The sequence below is a fragment of the Corvus brachyrhynchos genome, unplaced genomic scaffold, assembly GCF_000691975.1.
Source record: "Corvus brachyrhynchos isolate BGI_N302 unplaced genomic scaffold, ASM69197v1 scaffold187, whole genome shotgun sequence".
Lineage (NCBI taxonomy): Eukaryota > Metazoa > Chordata > Aves > Passeriformes > Corvidae > Corvus > Corvus brachyrhynchos.
In genome coordinates, this window is record NW_008239050.1 from 80,269 (window position 1) to 95,573 (window position 15,305).

General features: G+C 43.3%; 1 protein-coding gene across 7 annotated transcripts in view; it reads right to left on the reverse strand.

The window, feature by feature from the left end:
- The window catches only part of TMEM71 (transmembrane protein 71), a 30,695-nt gene extending 15,408 nt beyond the window's left edge, over positions 1-15,287 (reverse strand). The window contains exons 1-2 of one of the 7 annotated variants that reach the window (XM_017739056.1): positions 2,589-3,108; positions 2,380-2,459 (exon numbers count right to left, since the gene is read on the reverse strand). Coding sequence is in view for 4 of the 7 variants with exons in the window: in XM_017739053.1 (XP_017594542.1) it covers positions 2,589-2,601 (13 nt within the window). In the remaining 3 variants the exon portion in view is untranslated. Of the gene's footprint in view, positions 1-2,379; positions 2,460-2,588; positions 3,118-15,196 lie in introns of those variants that run through there. The other 6 variants (XM_017739053.1, XM_017739057.1, XM_017739054.1 and 3 more) reach the window with 6 other exon arrangements.
- Positions 15,288-15,305: the final 18 nt, after the last annotated feature.

Sequence of the window (15,305 nt, forward strand, 5' to 3'; positions counted from 1 at the left end):
CTTATGACACTGTTAGTAAATGCCCATCCTTCCCCTCTGAGAGGAGATAGGGCTAAGAGAATTTTATTTTTTTATGTTCAGTTATGAGCTGAGGCTCATAACTCAAGACATGAAAGTCAGGCTTTCCACTTTGGTAATCTTGTTTATCCTCCCCTTTGGAGCTCAGTTGTCAGTCACAGTCTGGGTGTGAAGGCTGACTCAGCCTTGGGACCAGGCAAGGTGATGAAAGAAGAGAAGTAAAACCTTCAGGGTATTTTTTACAAATCAGTCCTACTGCCCTGCTCCCATACATACTGTTAAAGAAAAGACATGAAAGTCAGGCTTTCCACTTTGGTAATCTTGTTTATCCTCCCCTTTGGAGCTCAGTTGTCAGTCACAGTCTGGGTGTGAAGGCTGACTCAGCCTTGGGACCAGGCAAGGTGATGAAAGAAGAGAAGTAAAACCTTCAGGGTATTTTTTACAAATCAGTCCTACTGCCCTGCTCCCATACATACTGTTTTTCCTATCCTTTGGAAAAAGAAAAAAAATCACTTTACTATGAACAAATTATGTTCTAATGCTCACAAAAATAACTTGAGGAGGAGACAACTGAAAGAATTTGGGGGAAGGTACAGAGAGATCGAGAAGCATCAGTCAGAACACCACAGAGCAATTTGTACAAACAGTGGGACCAGTGGTGTATTTCATAGTTTGACATGCATTAGAGCTTTTTTTTTTTTTCACATACAGCTAGCTCCTGAAATAATTTCTCTTATTGTAGGCAAAATCATGATTCTTAAATGTGCAAAAAGTCTTATATTCAAAACCAAGAAATCCATCCAAACTCTAGAAGTAAATACAGGAAGGACTCAACAAGCAGTTTCTAGATCTGGATATAAACTAAAACCAGCAAAATCCTAAATTTTATCAGTCAAAAAAGATCCCCTCCACAAGGTATTTATTCCTATTAACACTCTGACAAATGTATCCAAATTTATTTGCTCCTGGAGTTGATGCAACAGGTGATAGTCCATACATTTTGAAAAGGACTGTTTCATACACCCTAGGGTAACAGGGAATATAGATTATCTGTAAAAGAGTTTAAAAAGAAACAGAAGCATGTTTTATTTTGTCTTGTTTGAAAATTAGGATGTGTAAGATAGTATCAGCAATATATATCAAATTATTAGGTATAATGTAGTCTCACTTAGGCAACAGTAATTGGTTCTAGGGCAAATTTGTTTGAAAAGGATATATAGAAGTATATCTCAGGATCAGTTATACCTAGTAGAACTCTTTAATAATCAGAGAGTGAAACTTTCCAGCAACTGAAACCCACATCACAGCTGTATTGCACGCAATCATAAAGTAGCAACGTCTAAAAAGAATAACTTTTAAAAGTGGCAGCTTTCCTGTGGGGTAGTGCTTTTGCTAGAAAGTGTTGACACATACTGATCACATTGGCAGAACAAAACACAGTCCTTCTGTTCCTCATTTGAATTGTCTCATAACTTTGCAAGGTATGTCTCTGCAGGATGCCTGCTTATCTGCCACCCTCCAGAGAAATAAAATTCAAGATAGAATAGAGTATATACATCTATTTATAAAAGAAAGTGAGCAATATACGCATGCAGATATATTACTGGGGAGGCGAGGCATTTCCCTCTTTTCAAGAACAGTTAATAAGCAGTTTAACTTGCTTTTAAACTATTTTAAGTAATGATATCAAGCTTCTGTGAACAGTCGTAGAACAGGCAGTCCAACAGATTTTTTTGCTGCCCTTGATCAGGAAAATTTTTGGCTCATGCATAATGAAGAGAGTTCCTGAAAATCATAATTCAACCAATGATGGAGAAAACTTGGAAACATCATGTTGTAGACAATGCTGCACACTGTTCTGCCTTCATTTAATATTCAGTCTTATTTCTGGGCCATTAATAGTGTGAGAAGCTATAGTAATGGCATAACAAAACAAAGCATCTCAACCACCGCTGTACAATGGAGCAGTGGTATTGTATCTGTAACCCACAAAAGGACCCATCAACACAGCACCTCTAAACTATGGCATGAGAAAAAGCCAACAGCTCTATGAAATCTCACTAAAAGCGAAGCTGAGGTGAATGTGGCAATATTTTATAGCAAGAATCAAGTAAAAATTTAAGCCAACAACTGCCCTTGAATTTCAAAACACACAAAAGTTCATGTTGTAATATATACAAAAAGTCACTGTCCAAACCAGTCAGTTTTAACTATCTTTCCCTCCAAAAATCAAATTAGTGTTTAAGCCAATGATGCCTTCAGTGTACAAGCTAAATATTCACATTTGTCCCTACCAAAATATAGTGCTAACTATTCAAATAGCTGAAACACAGGCAACCAGCGTTATTCTATTGTACCTACCAAACACAAGTGTCTACAGAGAGAGTTTTATTTGTTCACACATATCAGTTGTTTTTGAAGAGCAGTTCAGTCTTTTCTCCCTGCAGGTAATGGAAGCAACATTCACAAAAATGCAAAACTTCCTGAAGAACTGCACAGAAATGAATCCAAAGCTTAGCTATTCCTCAGCTGATAAATATGTTAAGAGATAAGTCTAAAATCCTTCAAACCTGGAAGATCCATTTCGTAATTAACACATGCGTGCAAAAAAGTTTCTCCTCATCAGCCCGAGAGCCGGTGGGATGGCTGGTGGAGGGTGTTCCCTGAGCAGCTTCCTGGGAGAGCTCAGCCCTGGCTCTTCGCAAAGGCAGGTCTAGCAAGCCCCTGTTTCCTTTTGAAAACAGCCCGTGCAATCAGCAGCACAGAGCCCGAATGAGGTCACGCTTCCTGTAAAGTAGCCTCACATCAGAAGCATTCGTTCTGAAGAGCAAACCGAAGATAACGATTAGCCCAGTGCCGGCTGTTGTGAGAGAGAAGAACCACTACAAATAATGTCTCGCTCCAATGATCATACAGAGAACAAAGACAGAACCTTTTCTCATCAGTGACACAGATTTTTGTTTCAGATTTGCTTTTCTACCCCACCCAGGAAACTTCCAAGTTGTGTATACAAATCATTCCATTTGTTGAAATACTTGTGAGCCTGACAGGCTTTGATGTAAGAAAATGATCCAGTTACCAAAAAAATAGTAACAATACATTTTGCAAAAGCACTGTGGTATAGAAGATACATTTGGTGAGATTTCTGAGCTAAGTTTCACAGCCGAAAACATTAATGCAAATATATACCATGCAATGTTAATATAAATTCCATTGAAAGGAGAAAGGAATAAAGCCATTTCTAAACATACTCATTGTTGCACACTATATGTTTCAGACTGTGTAAGGTACCAGTTCATCGTACCTTAAAGTATAAAAAATAAAGTCAAATCCACATGAGATATATTGAGACTGAATAAGATGTCCTGGCAATCAAAAGCATTTGGCTGTAGAACTATTACACACAAAAGTAATATAAATCAGCTGCTTGACACTGAAGAATTGTATAGCCTTAGGGGATAAAACTTCATCTCCAAATAAGTAAAATGATCTAGTAGTTTTCTCTCCCGATGTCTGTATGTATCACTGACAAAAAAAAAAAAAAAGAAAGAAAGCATAAATCTAGTAAAATATGATTGATTTGATTTGATTATAGTTTGTGGGTTTTTTCCCCCTGGAGAAGGAAAATACTTCCACTGATAAAAGGAATGTAAAAACCTCACCTCCCAGAAAAGGAAAGAAAAATAGGCAATTAGGATGTTGCAAAAGACCTTCTGTTTCTGAGTTAAAGTAAATGAACATTTTATGATCCTTTTGCTACAACATGAAAATAGGGACACAGTCCATCTTCACATCATTTCTTCTAATTTAGTGGAATTATGTCAGTGAGGAAATTTAGTCCAACACTATTTCCATGGATGCATGGGCTTCATCACAGCAGCATTTCCCTGGCCACCCTGCCTCTCTACAGGCAATGAATATAAATTCCCAATGATCTTTAAAACTAGGTCACCTACAGAAGAATTTCTATACACACACAAATTTACTCCTTGGGCATAATTTTGGGGTTTTTTTTTCCTTATTCTTCTCAAGAGGAAGCAGTTAATTCCAAGTTTGAACTGCTTTTTTGAAGGATATTGACATTTCATGTTTGTCTATATAGTTATATTGTGTCTATATCATATTCAGGCCTGGAGGTGTTTTCTTTTTTAATCACTGCAGTTTGTTTCTGAAAGTCACCATTCCACAAAGCTTTTGATGCATAAACTTCATGCATTGGTGAATATTTTATAGGTGAGTGCTAGACTATGGGTAATACACAAGGGTTTATATACAGCTTTTTTTTGTTCTCCACCCTGTTGCTCCTCAAATTTCCCACTCCACCATAAGCCCCATCTCAACAATAAAAACCTCAAACCAGGTTTCAAATTTTATAAAATGAGTACGCCAACAAGCTTACTTGAAGTAGTTTTATGCCTCTGGCACACATTACCATTCAACCCACAAAAGGAAGGAAATTAGAATTACGATACTAAATACCACCCATCTTTCTACACTTCTCCCAGGCTCACCCTGCTTTTGATGCAACAGATTGTGCAGGGTCTGACAGTCCAAGAGAGGTGGTGCCTGGGGCAGCCTCCATGCCTGGGGTCCCACCAGCATTGAGCCTGAGCAGGTACACCCAGGAGGGACATGCAAGGAGTGCATTTATAACCACCTATATACAGACACACACAGCTGGCACCACAGGCAACAGGGACAAACAGAGAGAGCACTCACACAGCACTGACGGCCTCATCCTTCTCACCTCTATGGCTGAGCAGTGCAGAGGTCCACTAGTGAGAATGCACAGATACACACATCTTTACACATCCCTCCAGCAGCTGGGCTCAGGCACTCCATCTGCCCAACAGCTGCCCCTAGGTCCCAGTCTCACCAGTTGCATGCACCTGGACATTTGAGCCCTCAGGGCCACAGCCTCACAGCCCAGTTGGTGGTACAGACCATCCCATACATGGCTGGGATTCCCCAGGTCTTCAGCAGCCCACTGAGAGACACTGGTGTCCCACACCCCAGGCAGCAGCTCCTCCCAACCCCAAAGGTGTTCTGGTGCTGACTTATCTGGGTAGGTCTCATGCCTGGCCACAAGGGCTGAGACTCCTCTGGGGCAGACCTGGGAAAGGCCCAGCAGACAAAATGTCCCTTCCTCTTAAATCCTAATTGAGGTTCCCTTTGGCCTTTGTGCCCCTGGGCTCCTCTGGCTGATCAGAAAGGCCTTGGATGGGCTGATGGCTCCTGAAATGGGAACAGCTGGCTGCCGGGAATTCTTTGGGCTCCCCCTCACACTGTTGTCCCTCTGAGCTCCTCTGTGAGTGTGCAGGTGAGCTTTTAGCATATATTACACCATAATTTAGCCATCTCAACAGCCCACTGCAACTCAATGCAGTGCACTGTTATGCAAAATACACAATTTTCAGGAAGAGTATTTTCCTGGTAGAGTAAATTGAGTGGCCATGGTGGAGGGATTAGAGTGCTTATTGATTGAACGTAATTGAGAGTAATGTGATGCTTCTGTAATTCTCTTTGAACCTCCTGGAAACCTGACAGCCTTTAATTGTCCACCAGTTTCAGTGACTGTCAAATCAGGCCATTTTTCCTGTATCACAGATCTGTGACAATATATTGTTTATATAGTACTCAAAAGTAAAAAAAAGTATTCTGAGGTATCTGAAAATTAATTGAAAAATTAAAAGAAAACCCACAGGGGAAGGGCTGGTCAGGAGAATCTCTGAGTAGCCCCACTGGGTCAAAGTGAAGGTCTATGAAACTTTCCTTGCCTGCAGTCTTGCTACAGGGGAAGCTAAAGCCATTTTAATTCACCTTTGTGAATGATAACATTTTAAGCTAAGTGCATTCCTTTATGCAGCAGAAACACTTAACAATATTTGAGGGACGCTGGTAATTAAAAACAAAATAATTCTTACAAACCTAGACATTTTATTTCAATTTTAAGAAAAGGCTGATCCTGCATTAAATTAGCATTTTGGTGAAGGTTACACAACTGCCACATCATATATGATTTTAATAATCTTGTCAGGTCAACTGTATGAACAAAGATTAATTAGCCTGAACAAAGATTAATTTGCCTTAAATTGGAACAAATTCATTTTTAATGTTATCAGATGGAAATCCCGTCACGCTCTATCAGAGACTTTCTGAGTTCCAGGATTGATTTCCCCCCACCCAAATTCATTATTTAAGCTTAATTGTTCCTGCAAAACAGGCAAAAGAGGGCATTTCTTATTTGCGTGGTGAAGTGCAATGAATAGACCTGTAAAATTTGGAATTAGCTCTGAGCTTGCTGATACACCCATACTGCTTTGATCCCAAGAGCTTACCTGCAACAATGCTATGTCAACTACTTCTGTATTATACTACAGAGTCCAGATAGACAAAAAGTGTTTAAAAAGGACCTAATCAAGTAAGCCTGTGATGTACAATGATATTTCTCTGTACAAAGCCATGACCAGTCTGTGTTGTATCTCTTTCCTTCTTTATTATATGGTACCATAGAGAAATTTCCTTGGTATCTAAACCTGATGTAGACATGGGGAAATGCCACATCATGATATAAAAGCAGTGTAAAAGTAGACATGGGAAAGAAGTGCTTCCATTAGAATCTGTAACTTTCCCACCCTTACCTCTGAAAGTACTGCTTTGAAAACTATCTTATCAGAGAAAGAAGACAAAAGGAAGAGGTTCAATTCTATCAGCCAAAGCAGAATTTAGTCAAGGTTTCTAACAGAACTCAGGTGAATCCTCATTAGAGTTCTTCATAAATTTCCTCACAAGAAGATCTGACTGTTACAGAACGAGAAGGCAGAAACACTAAAAAAAAGCAACAGACACACAAACCTATACTAAAAGCTGTCTGACTTAATTTTTAAAGGATGGCAAAAGTTCATGAATCAGCACACTGCAGTGTGTGCAGTGACAAGAAGCAGCCAGGACAGAGTCAGCTGTTGGCCAGTTGTGCTCCAGCAGCATCTTATTTGCAGAGAATAGAAATATTAATGCATAGGTCGCTGGTCTGAGTGGAGAATGAGTGGGAACAGGTTTGAGGTGACGTGTGAATGGTGTACACCCATGGTTCCTAAGCTCACAGGTCATCACACAGCACAAATCTATATGACACATTTTAGGACACACAGACTGAGAGGGAAAGGACAGGGACTAAAGCAGGTAGGACAGTGTGGGGACACTGCTGACTCTCAGCTCTAAAGGGTGTAAAAAAGATATATCCCAACCATCACTATGTGACCAACCCAGGAATAACCCATAAGACATGGAGAAGACTTGATTGCCCATATTCCTTTTCTCCCATGTCACTGTAGCTAATGCTGGACAGAGCACCTGCATAGCAGCACCTTGGTGGTTGAAAGCTGAACAGGCCACGTAGATACACATGGCTTTAGGGACCTTCTCAGTACTCTATCTAGACACATAAAATCTCATCTTTGGTTGGGAGTTTTCTTGTGACATTTTGAGTCCCAAAATGAAAATTAGTGTTCCTCTGGAGGTGGTCATGCACTGCTGCCCACTGTACCTGAGAACCTCTGTGGTTTCTATGACAGCCCTGATGTGATCAACATGGAACAGAGGGTCTTGTACCGATGTACAGTGAAGGCTTTTGGCCAACACATGATTGTAAAGGATCATAGAATGCTTTACATATACTGAAAATCTATAGTTGAGAGGTGTTGGTACCACTGGTTCCTGAGACAACAGTACTGGCAAAATATGGATCATACTGATGTCATGGTCATTTCTATAATAAATCCTACTGAGTGAAGCATAAATGAAGACAAGTAACAACTGAAGTGATGCTCTAATACAATGTTCTTTAAAATGCCTCTTTACACAGCCCCCTTATCAGTTGTCTCTCTATTTGTACATAACCACTGTAGTCTGACATTGACTGAGTCCCTTTCTGCCCGTGTAACAGTATTTAAGCAAAGTCCAAATTTGTGAGGCCTGTACTGAGAGTCCACAGGCCTTTCTGGAACTGTTTGCTATTTTTACAGCCTTGCCCATGCCCAACTCCCATTTCCAGCTGGATTCAGATGTCCTGGACTAATTCAATGGCTAGGGAGAGGCAGCCTCAGTATCCAGTGGAAGACCATGACACACTGGAGGCAGAGTGGTTTTACAGCTTGGATGCCATCCAGCATTGCATAAAGATCAAGAATTTGAGTGTGGCCTACAAGGCAATTAAGGACAGAGAGCAGAAATCTGATAGCCTTCCAGGAACCTGCCCATGTGACACCAGCACAGACCCAATGGCCAAGTACCAAGAAACAAATGACTCCTACCATGAGCACATGAACCAACACATTACAGACATTTTACAGGCAGGGTTGGGCACAAAGAGCTAATCTCACAGTCAACAATCATCCTTCAGCCCCTGAGGACACCCCAGTTTACATGGGACAACAAAGGAGACAGGAAAATATCACACTAGTTTTACAAAGTGATTGGTATTGCCTGCTGGCAGATGTGATGTGTACTGTTTCGTTCTCACTGCTGGACTCTACCAGGTTAGACACATGAGTTTTGAAATTCTGTTTTCCTTCAACACAAGTTGCAAATTCTGTCCGCCCAGAAGCCAGCTCTCAGAAATGCAGACCATGAAAAGCTTCCCACTGGGATATGTTTGTGAGTCAAGTACTTTGTTGATCCACCATAAAGTGTATACTGCATTTTAATCTCATATGGAAATAATCTAGGAAATCAGTGCATAGAGCAGATATTATTACTACAGCTTTTGTTCAGCACTGATCTCATCAAGGCTTTAAATAAAAATTCAGTAAAATATTTACTGATGTATTCCAATCTACAGAATCTCCTCTAAAACCAAAACACAATCCAAGACATATGGCTGCAATATGAAAGGCAGAAGTAAGTGACACATTGCACAGCAATTTGTCTCTTTCTGAGACAAAAGCACAATTACATCCCAAGAGGTCTAACATTCATAGCAAAACAATATTCATAGCATGGCGACTATTCCGTGTGCCCCCAAGAAATATCAAATGATACACAGGAAGTGGTTTAGTGAGGCTGTAAAATGACACAGCAAAGCTGCCTGCATCCAAAGCTGCCTTCCAGCCATGCAGAGCATCAGGTGGTATCACTCTGGTGAGCAGCAACTTCTGCTTCAAGCATTTCCTTTAACCCCATCAAATATCAGTGTATGCTCTTTCTTCCCTTTCTTTGCGTGGACTTGGGACCCTTTCACTAATGCTGGAACTACCTGCTAAATGCAAATTTCATTACCCACCTGGATTTACCAGGTCTCACTCCTTAGCATTCTCACCTTACTGTACTTCACCCTTGAAATACTGCCATTAGGGAAACTTACTTTGCTTTACAGCTTCATGTCACCTCCCCAGCATGCAGTGAAACACAACACCTGTGAGCAAAGAGCCAGTTCTCTGAGAGAAACCACTGGCAGAATCAAAGGCAAAGAACTACTGAGCAATTCAGTCCAGCTTCAGTTATCTTTCAAAACTAGAAAAAGACGGGGTTGATGTCCCAAACCCACAGGGTTACTGTTTTGTATGGTGTCCATGGCAATGGGTGTTAGTGACTTTCTTTTCTCATACAAGGCCAGATGCTTCAAAACTCTTTCACTTCAGGGTATTTCCCAGCATCTGGAAAATTTAGGGCTTTAACAGGGAAAGCGAAGTGTTTGGTGAGATAATGGAAATAGTCACAGGGGGAAGGAGGAATTTCTGGAGGGGAGGGAGTTTCTGGGATGAAAGAAGAAGAAGGGCAGAGAAACTGAAAAGGGGGCCATAGTAGCTTGATGTCGGATATGGACCCAAAATAGACCAAGGAAGTGGCAGGAAAAGGATAGATGGTGACAGAGCAGAGCCAGGCCACAACCAATCTGCCTATGCAGATGGATAGAGCAGGGCAGAGGTGCTGCTGCATGTTTGCTAGACTGAAGCTGTGCAGACACCGTTTGAATACAAGCACAAGCAGTAGTTTTAAATATGCCTTTCTACTATAATAAGAGTAAAAACAACAGTGAAGTTTTATTCTGTTGACTGTCACCTCACAATTGCAATATCTGACATTTAAAGTAGTTCTTTTATGGACTAACCCAATTGCCCACAAGAAAAAACAAATGGCAAAATAAACAAGCTGACGTCTGGCATTTTCACCATAATATCTTTCTTTTCCTAGGTGTTTGATCATTCTCCCAGACCTTTCCTGAACCCTTCCAGTTTTTGGATGGGTTTTCTGAACAGTTAGTTATTTTAATAACAACATACTGGTGCCAAGTGCAGCAATAATGTCACCTCTCTACTCCTACTCTGTGTTTCCATGTGCATGTGCTTTGCAAAGACTGCATTAGTCTTTTCACCATCAACAGCACATCATGAGCTCATGCTCAGCTGATTATGAAATCCTCTCTCCCCCCCCTCCAAGTCTCAGTGAGTCACTGACTGGCAATATAAAATCTCCTATCCAGTTTGGTTTCCAATTTATGGTCTGTATATTCATGACAAAGCTGAAGACATGCTTCGTGACAAGATTAAACACCAAATTTTGTGAGGAGCAGAAATAGTGAAATTTCTTTTCCTGCATCTCTGTCTTGTCATGCTCAGGTCTGAAGGAAAATAACCATTGAGTCTTTCCATCATGGAGAGGGCCACTCAGTCACCCTTCCCTGCCCAGCTGAGCATTTTAACAGAAAAGATTGGGATAATGTGATGAGATCTCTCTCTCTCTCTGTGTCAAGTTTGAAGTAAGATAGAAGTAAGTGAAGAAAGGGAAAATGGAAAGCAGACAGGCAATGCAGCCACGTAGGCCCTGTTTTCCTAGGAGACAAGACTAAATATCAGATATGGTTTTGTGCTAAAAGACTAAAAAAAGATCTTGGCCAAAATTGCTCCTTGCTGGCTTTATGGTGGAACGGTGTAGCTGAAAGGGGGTCCTGGGCCATGGGCAGAGGTGGGGGGGCACTGGCATAGGCAAGCCAGGGCCAGTAGGGGCTGTGGGTGCCTGTGGGCTACAGCAGGACAGGGGTGGGTGTACATGAAATGGCAGCAAAGAAACAGGGACACTGGCTGGGGCTCCTTGTTTTCCTAAATGTTTTGATAATAGTGCAAGGAAATGCTGCCCTGTACTGCTGGACCTCAAGTGGACTTCTGCAGTTCTGAAGGCAGTGTGGTAGGAGTCACACATGGCACCCTGCGCTGGGTGTCCCTTCCTCTAAGTCTTTAATTTGGTTCCCACCTGCCATTTGTCCCTGTGCTCCTCTGAGCTTGTGGAAATGGGCCTTTGATGGGCTGATTGCTCCTGGGAACTGCCAGGGCAGGGGATTATATGGGCTTGTCGTCCTGTGCTCTTTTGTGTGTGCAGATGTGCTTTTAGTCCATATTAATCAATACCTGGGGCTTGCTGTGCCTCTGCCATCTCCTGTCAGCTCTGCCTCCCTCTCCCAAAGCCTCAGCAGTGAGGTGATGCTCAAGGTGCCACACACTGCTCTGAGTCATCTCACACCATGGCACAACTCAGCCTCCAGCAGTAAAGAACGTGATTCAGTGACCCCCATGTACCCAGCCCCATCCTCACTGCCTCTTTTATCTTCCCCCATTCCCTCTCCTTGGACAGAAGCACCTCCACTTTTCTAACTACTCTGATGCTGCACATTCATTGCCACTCAAAGAGAGCTCATTCCTTACACAACAACCTTCACTATCCTTTAACCCTCTAAACCAAAGCTTGCATCAAAACTACACTCAGGGTAGTAAGAGCTGGAGAATTCAAATGAAAGCAATGGCAACTTTTTTACTGAAAAAAAGAAAAAAATCTTCTAGTTTCCTTTCCTTTTTTCTTTGTTTTCTTATTTTGTTTCCTGTGTTTTTCTTCAAGCTACCTTCTTCCTTCAGTCTCTTCTGTTTGCCACCACCTTCCAGAAAATGGTAACAAGGGAAAATCTAGGGAGGAAAAAAAATATCATAGCAAATACTCTAAAATATCCTACTGAACAGTCTGTCTATAAAGACTCCTTAAGTGGGAGGCAGCCTCCTGGGGACTAAATGAAGCAGATGGGTTGACCTTGAACAGCAGCCAAACGCCTACACAGCCACTTGCTCACTCCCCCGGCAGTGGCATAGGGAAGAGAATGGGGAGAACAAAAGTGAGAATTATAGAATCGTTAAGGTTGGAAAAGAACTCTAGGATAATTGAGTTCAACCATTAACCCAGCACCACTCTGTTCACCACTAACCCATGCCCTCCACTGCCACATCCACATGTGTTTTGAATGCTCTGAGGAATGGTGATTCAATCACTTCCCTGTGCACTCTGTTCCAATGCCTGACCCCCCTTTCTGTGAAGAATTTTTTCCTAATATCCAATCTAAACCTCCCCTGGCACACCTTGAGGCCTTTTCCAAGTCCTATCACTTGTTGCCTGGGAGAAGAGACCAACCCCCACCTGGCTCCAGCCTCCTTTCAGGGAGTTGTAGAGTGTGATAAGGTCCCCCCTGAGCCTCCTTTTCTCCAGGCCGAACACCCCCAGCTCCCTCAGCTGCCCCTCATCAGACTGGTGCTCCAGACCCTTCCCCAGCTCTGCTGTCCTTCTCTGGACACATTCCAGCAGCTCTATGTCTTTCTTGCAGTGAGACGCCCAAAACTAAGCCTAGGATTCAAGATGTGGCCTCACCAGTGCCAAGTACAGAGGGACAATTTCATTCCCTAGTCCTGCTGGCCACACTATTTCTGATGCAAGCCAGGATGCCTTGACTGTTCTTCTTGGCACACTGCTGACTCATGTTCAGCCACTGTCGACCAGCACCCCCAGAAATGTCTGCAGATCTGCATGAGACAGTTTAATAAATGAAGGAAAGCAAAAACCCCTAAACCAAACAACCCAGCCCAAAAATCCCCCAAGCAATTCAAAGGCAAGCACTCAGCACTTCCCACCAGCAGACCTATACACCTCCATCTCCCAGCAATGGTCACCTTGGAAGAAAAATGTCCCACCATTCTTCTTCTGCCCCACGTCTTCTTGCTGAGGTCGATGTTTTATGGCATGGAACATCCCTTTGGCCAATTTAGGTCAACTGTCTTAGTTCTGTCCCCTCTCAGTCTCTTGCCCATCCTTTGCCTACTTGCTGAAGAAGATGAGTGAAGAAAAAAAAAAAAGCCCTGACGCTGTGCAAGTGTTATTCAGCAACAGCCACCACACCTGGTGTGTTACCAACATCACCGTCAATCATGACCCCCCTCCTTGTCCTGTGACATATGCACAGATGTCATTCCCTTAGTCTGTGGGACATCCCCCAAATGTCCATACAAGTCCAATCAATTAATTTGGTCCATGACTTGCGCTCTACCCAGTAGCTTTCCACATCAGATGGTTTTGCACAACACAACAGGATGCACTGGTGAACAGAGCATATTGCCTTTCACTTTCTGCTATTTATTATACTTTTGAGCTTGAGCCACCTCCTCAGATGATGCTCTGGAATCTCTGCCTCCTGGCTCAGTGGTGACCTCTTTCAGTATTCAAGGGCACAGGATTGCCTCATCTGAGCCCACTGTGTGATCAATCCTACCCCCTTACTCCATGTAGCTTCAGTTGTATTATGTGTAGAGGTGCCCCTTCCTACGAACATCTAGTACATCTCAGACCCTTGACACCCTCAGCTCCAGAACCCCAGAGGTCAACCTTGGGTCTTTCCAGGTGTTTTCTGTCAGAGGCTCCAGGTGAACACAGAGTTTCTTACAGCTGGTACTCTCTGGACAGGCCCAAGGGCTACCAAACAAACTGTCCTGTCTGTCCTGCTGCTGTTTAGTGACCTTGTCTGGACACCAGCTGCCCACCAAAGCCAGTCTGTCACTGCCCTTCCCAAATGGACAGGGGAGAGAAAATATAATAAAGGGCTCCTAGGGCAAGATCCTAAGATCATTCCTCTCATCAATTACTATCACAGGCAAAACGCTGATGTGCTCAGGCTTGGCCAGTAGTGGATCCATCTTAGACCCAGTTGGCATTGCCTCTTGTCAGACATGGGGGAAGCTTCTGGCAGCTTCTCACAGAAGCCCCCCACTACCAAAATCTTGCCACACAAACTCAAAACACTTAAAAAAGTTCTTAAAGGTCACTTAATGGAAAGGACTCACAAGCTGACTGTTACACAGAACATGCACTTTCCAGAAATACACTATGCCTAGGAAAGCCTTTTTATTAGTTGGTGGAAACTTGACATTTATTTTACTGATCACATCCATGGGGATGTGATGATGCTGATCTTGCCATTACAAGCTTGGGAACATCTATCCTGGAGAAGAAGAGAAGGAAAATCTCCATGAGATGGTTCCCTGAGCACTGGGATGGCACCAATGCAGGGGCTGACTTGGCTCGTGGTCATTGCCTTTATCACAGGTCTCCCAGACAGAGCAGAACACAATGATAAGCAGCACAGCAAACAGCAACAGACCAGTCACCACAACACTGGGTGTCACAGGGACAGCAGTGGGCTGGTCGCACCAGCTGCCAAGCACCCACCCAGTTGCTCACTCACCCTGCTCTCAGCAGCATAGGGGGAGGCTGGGATGAATAAAAGTGAGAAAGTCTGTGGGTCAGATGAAGCTGCTGTCATGAGTAAAAAACAGAGGCAAAGGCAGGCCACTGTGAGCCAGCTGCCTGGCCTGGGCTGCCCTGTGGCCAGGCTGTGGCACCTCCATGACCATCTCAGTGACTGCCCTGAATCTTTTTTCTCCCTCTCAGAGAATCACAAAGTCACAGAATTGGTCAGGCTGGAAGGGACAGTAGGGGGTCATCTGGTCCAACCTCTCTGCTTAAGCAGGGTCATTCTCGAGCACATTGTACAGGATTATGTCCACCTGAATTAGTGGCGAGACGCCACACCCTCTTTAGGCAACCTGTTTCAGTGCACGGTCACTGCACACTAAAGCTCTTGGTATTCAGGTGAAGCTTCCTGCATATCAGTTTCTGCCCGTTCCCTCTTGTCCCATTACTTAGTACCACCGAGCACTTGGTACCACTGAGCAGAGCCTGATCCATCCTCTTGGCACCCTCTCTTCAGATACTCCTGCATGAGGTCCCCTCTCAGCCGCCTCTTCTGGGGCTGAAGAGCCCCAGCTCCCTCAGCCTTTCCCAGCAAGAAAAAGGCTCCAATTCCTTAATTAACCACCTTTTCCGCTCTCCACAGGACAAGTCACTCCGCTCTCCGCTCTTTCTGTGGCGGAGGCTGGCAGTGTGCGGCGGGGAAGGCTGTGGCGCTGTGCCCGTATCAGCATCCG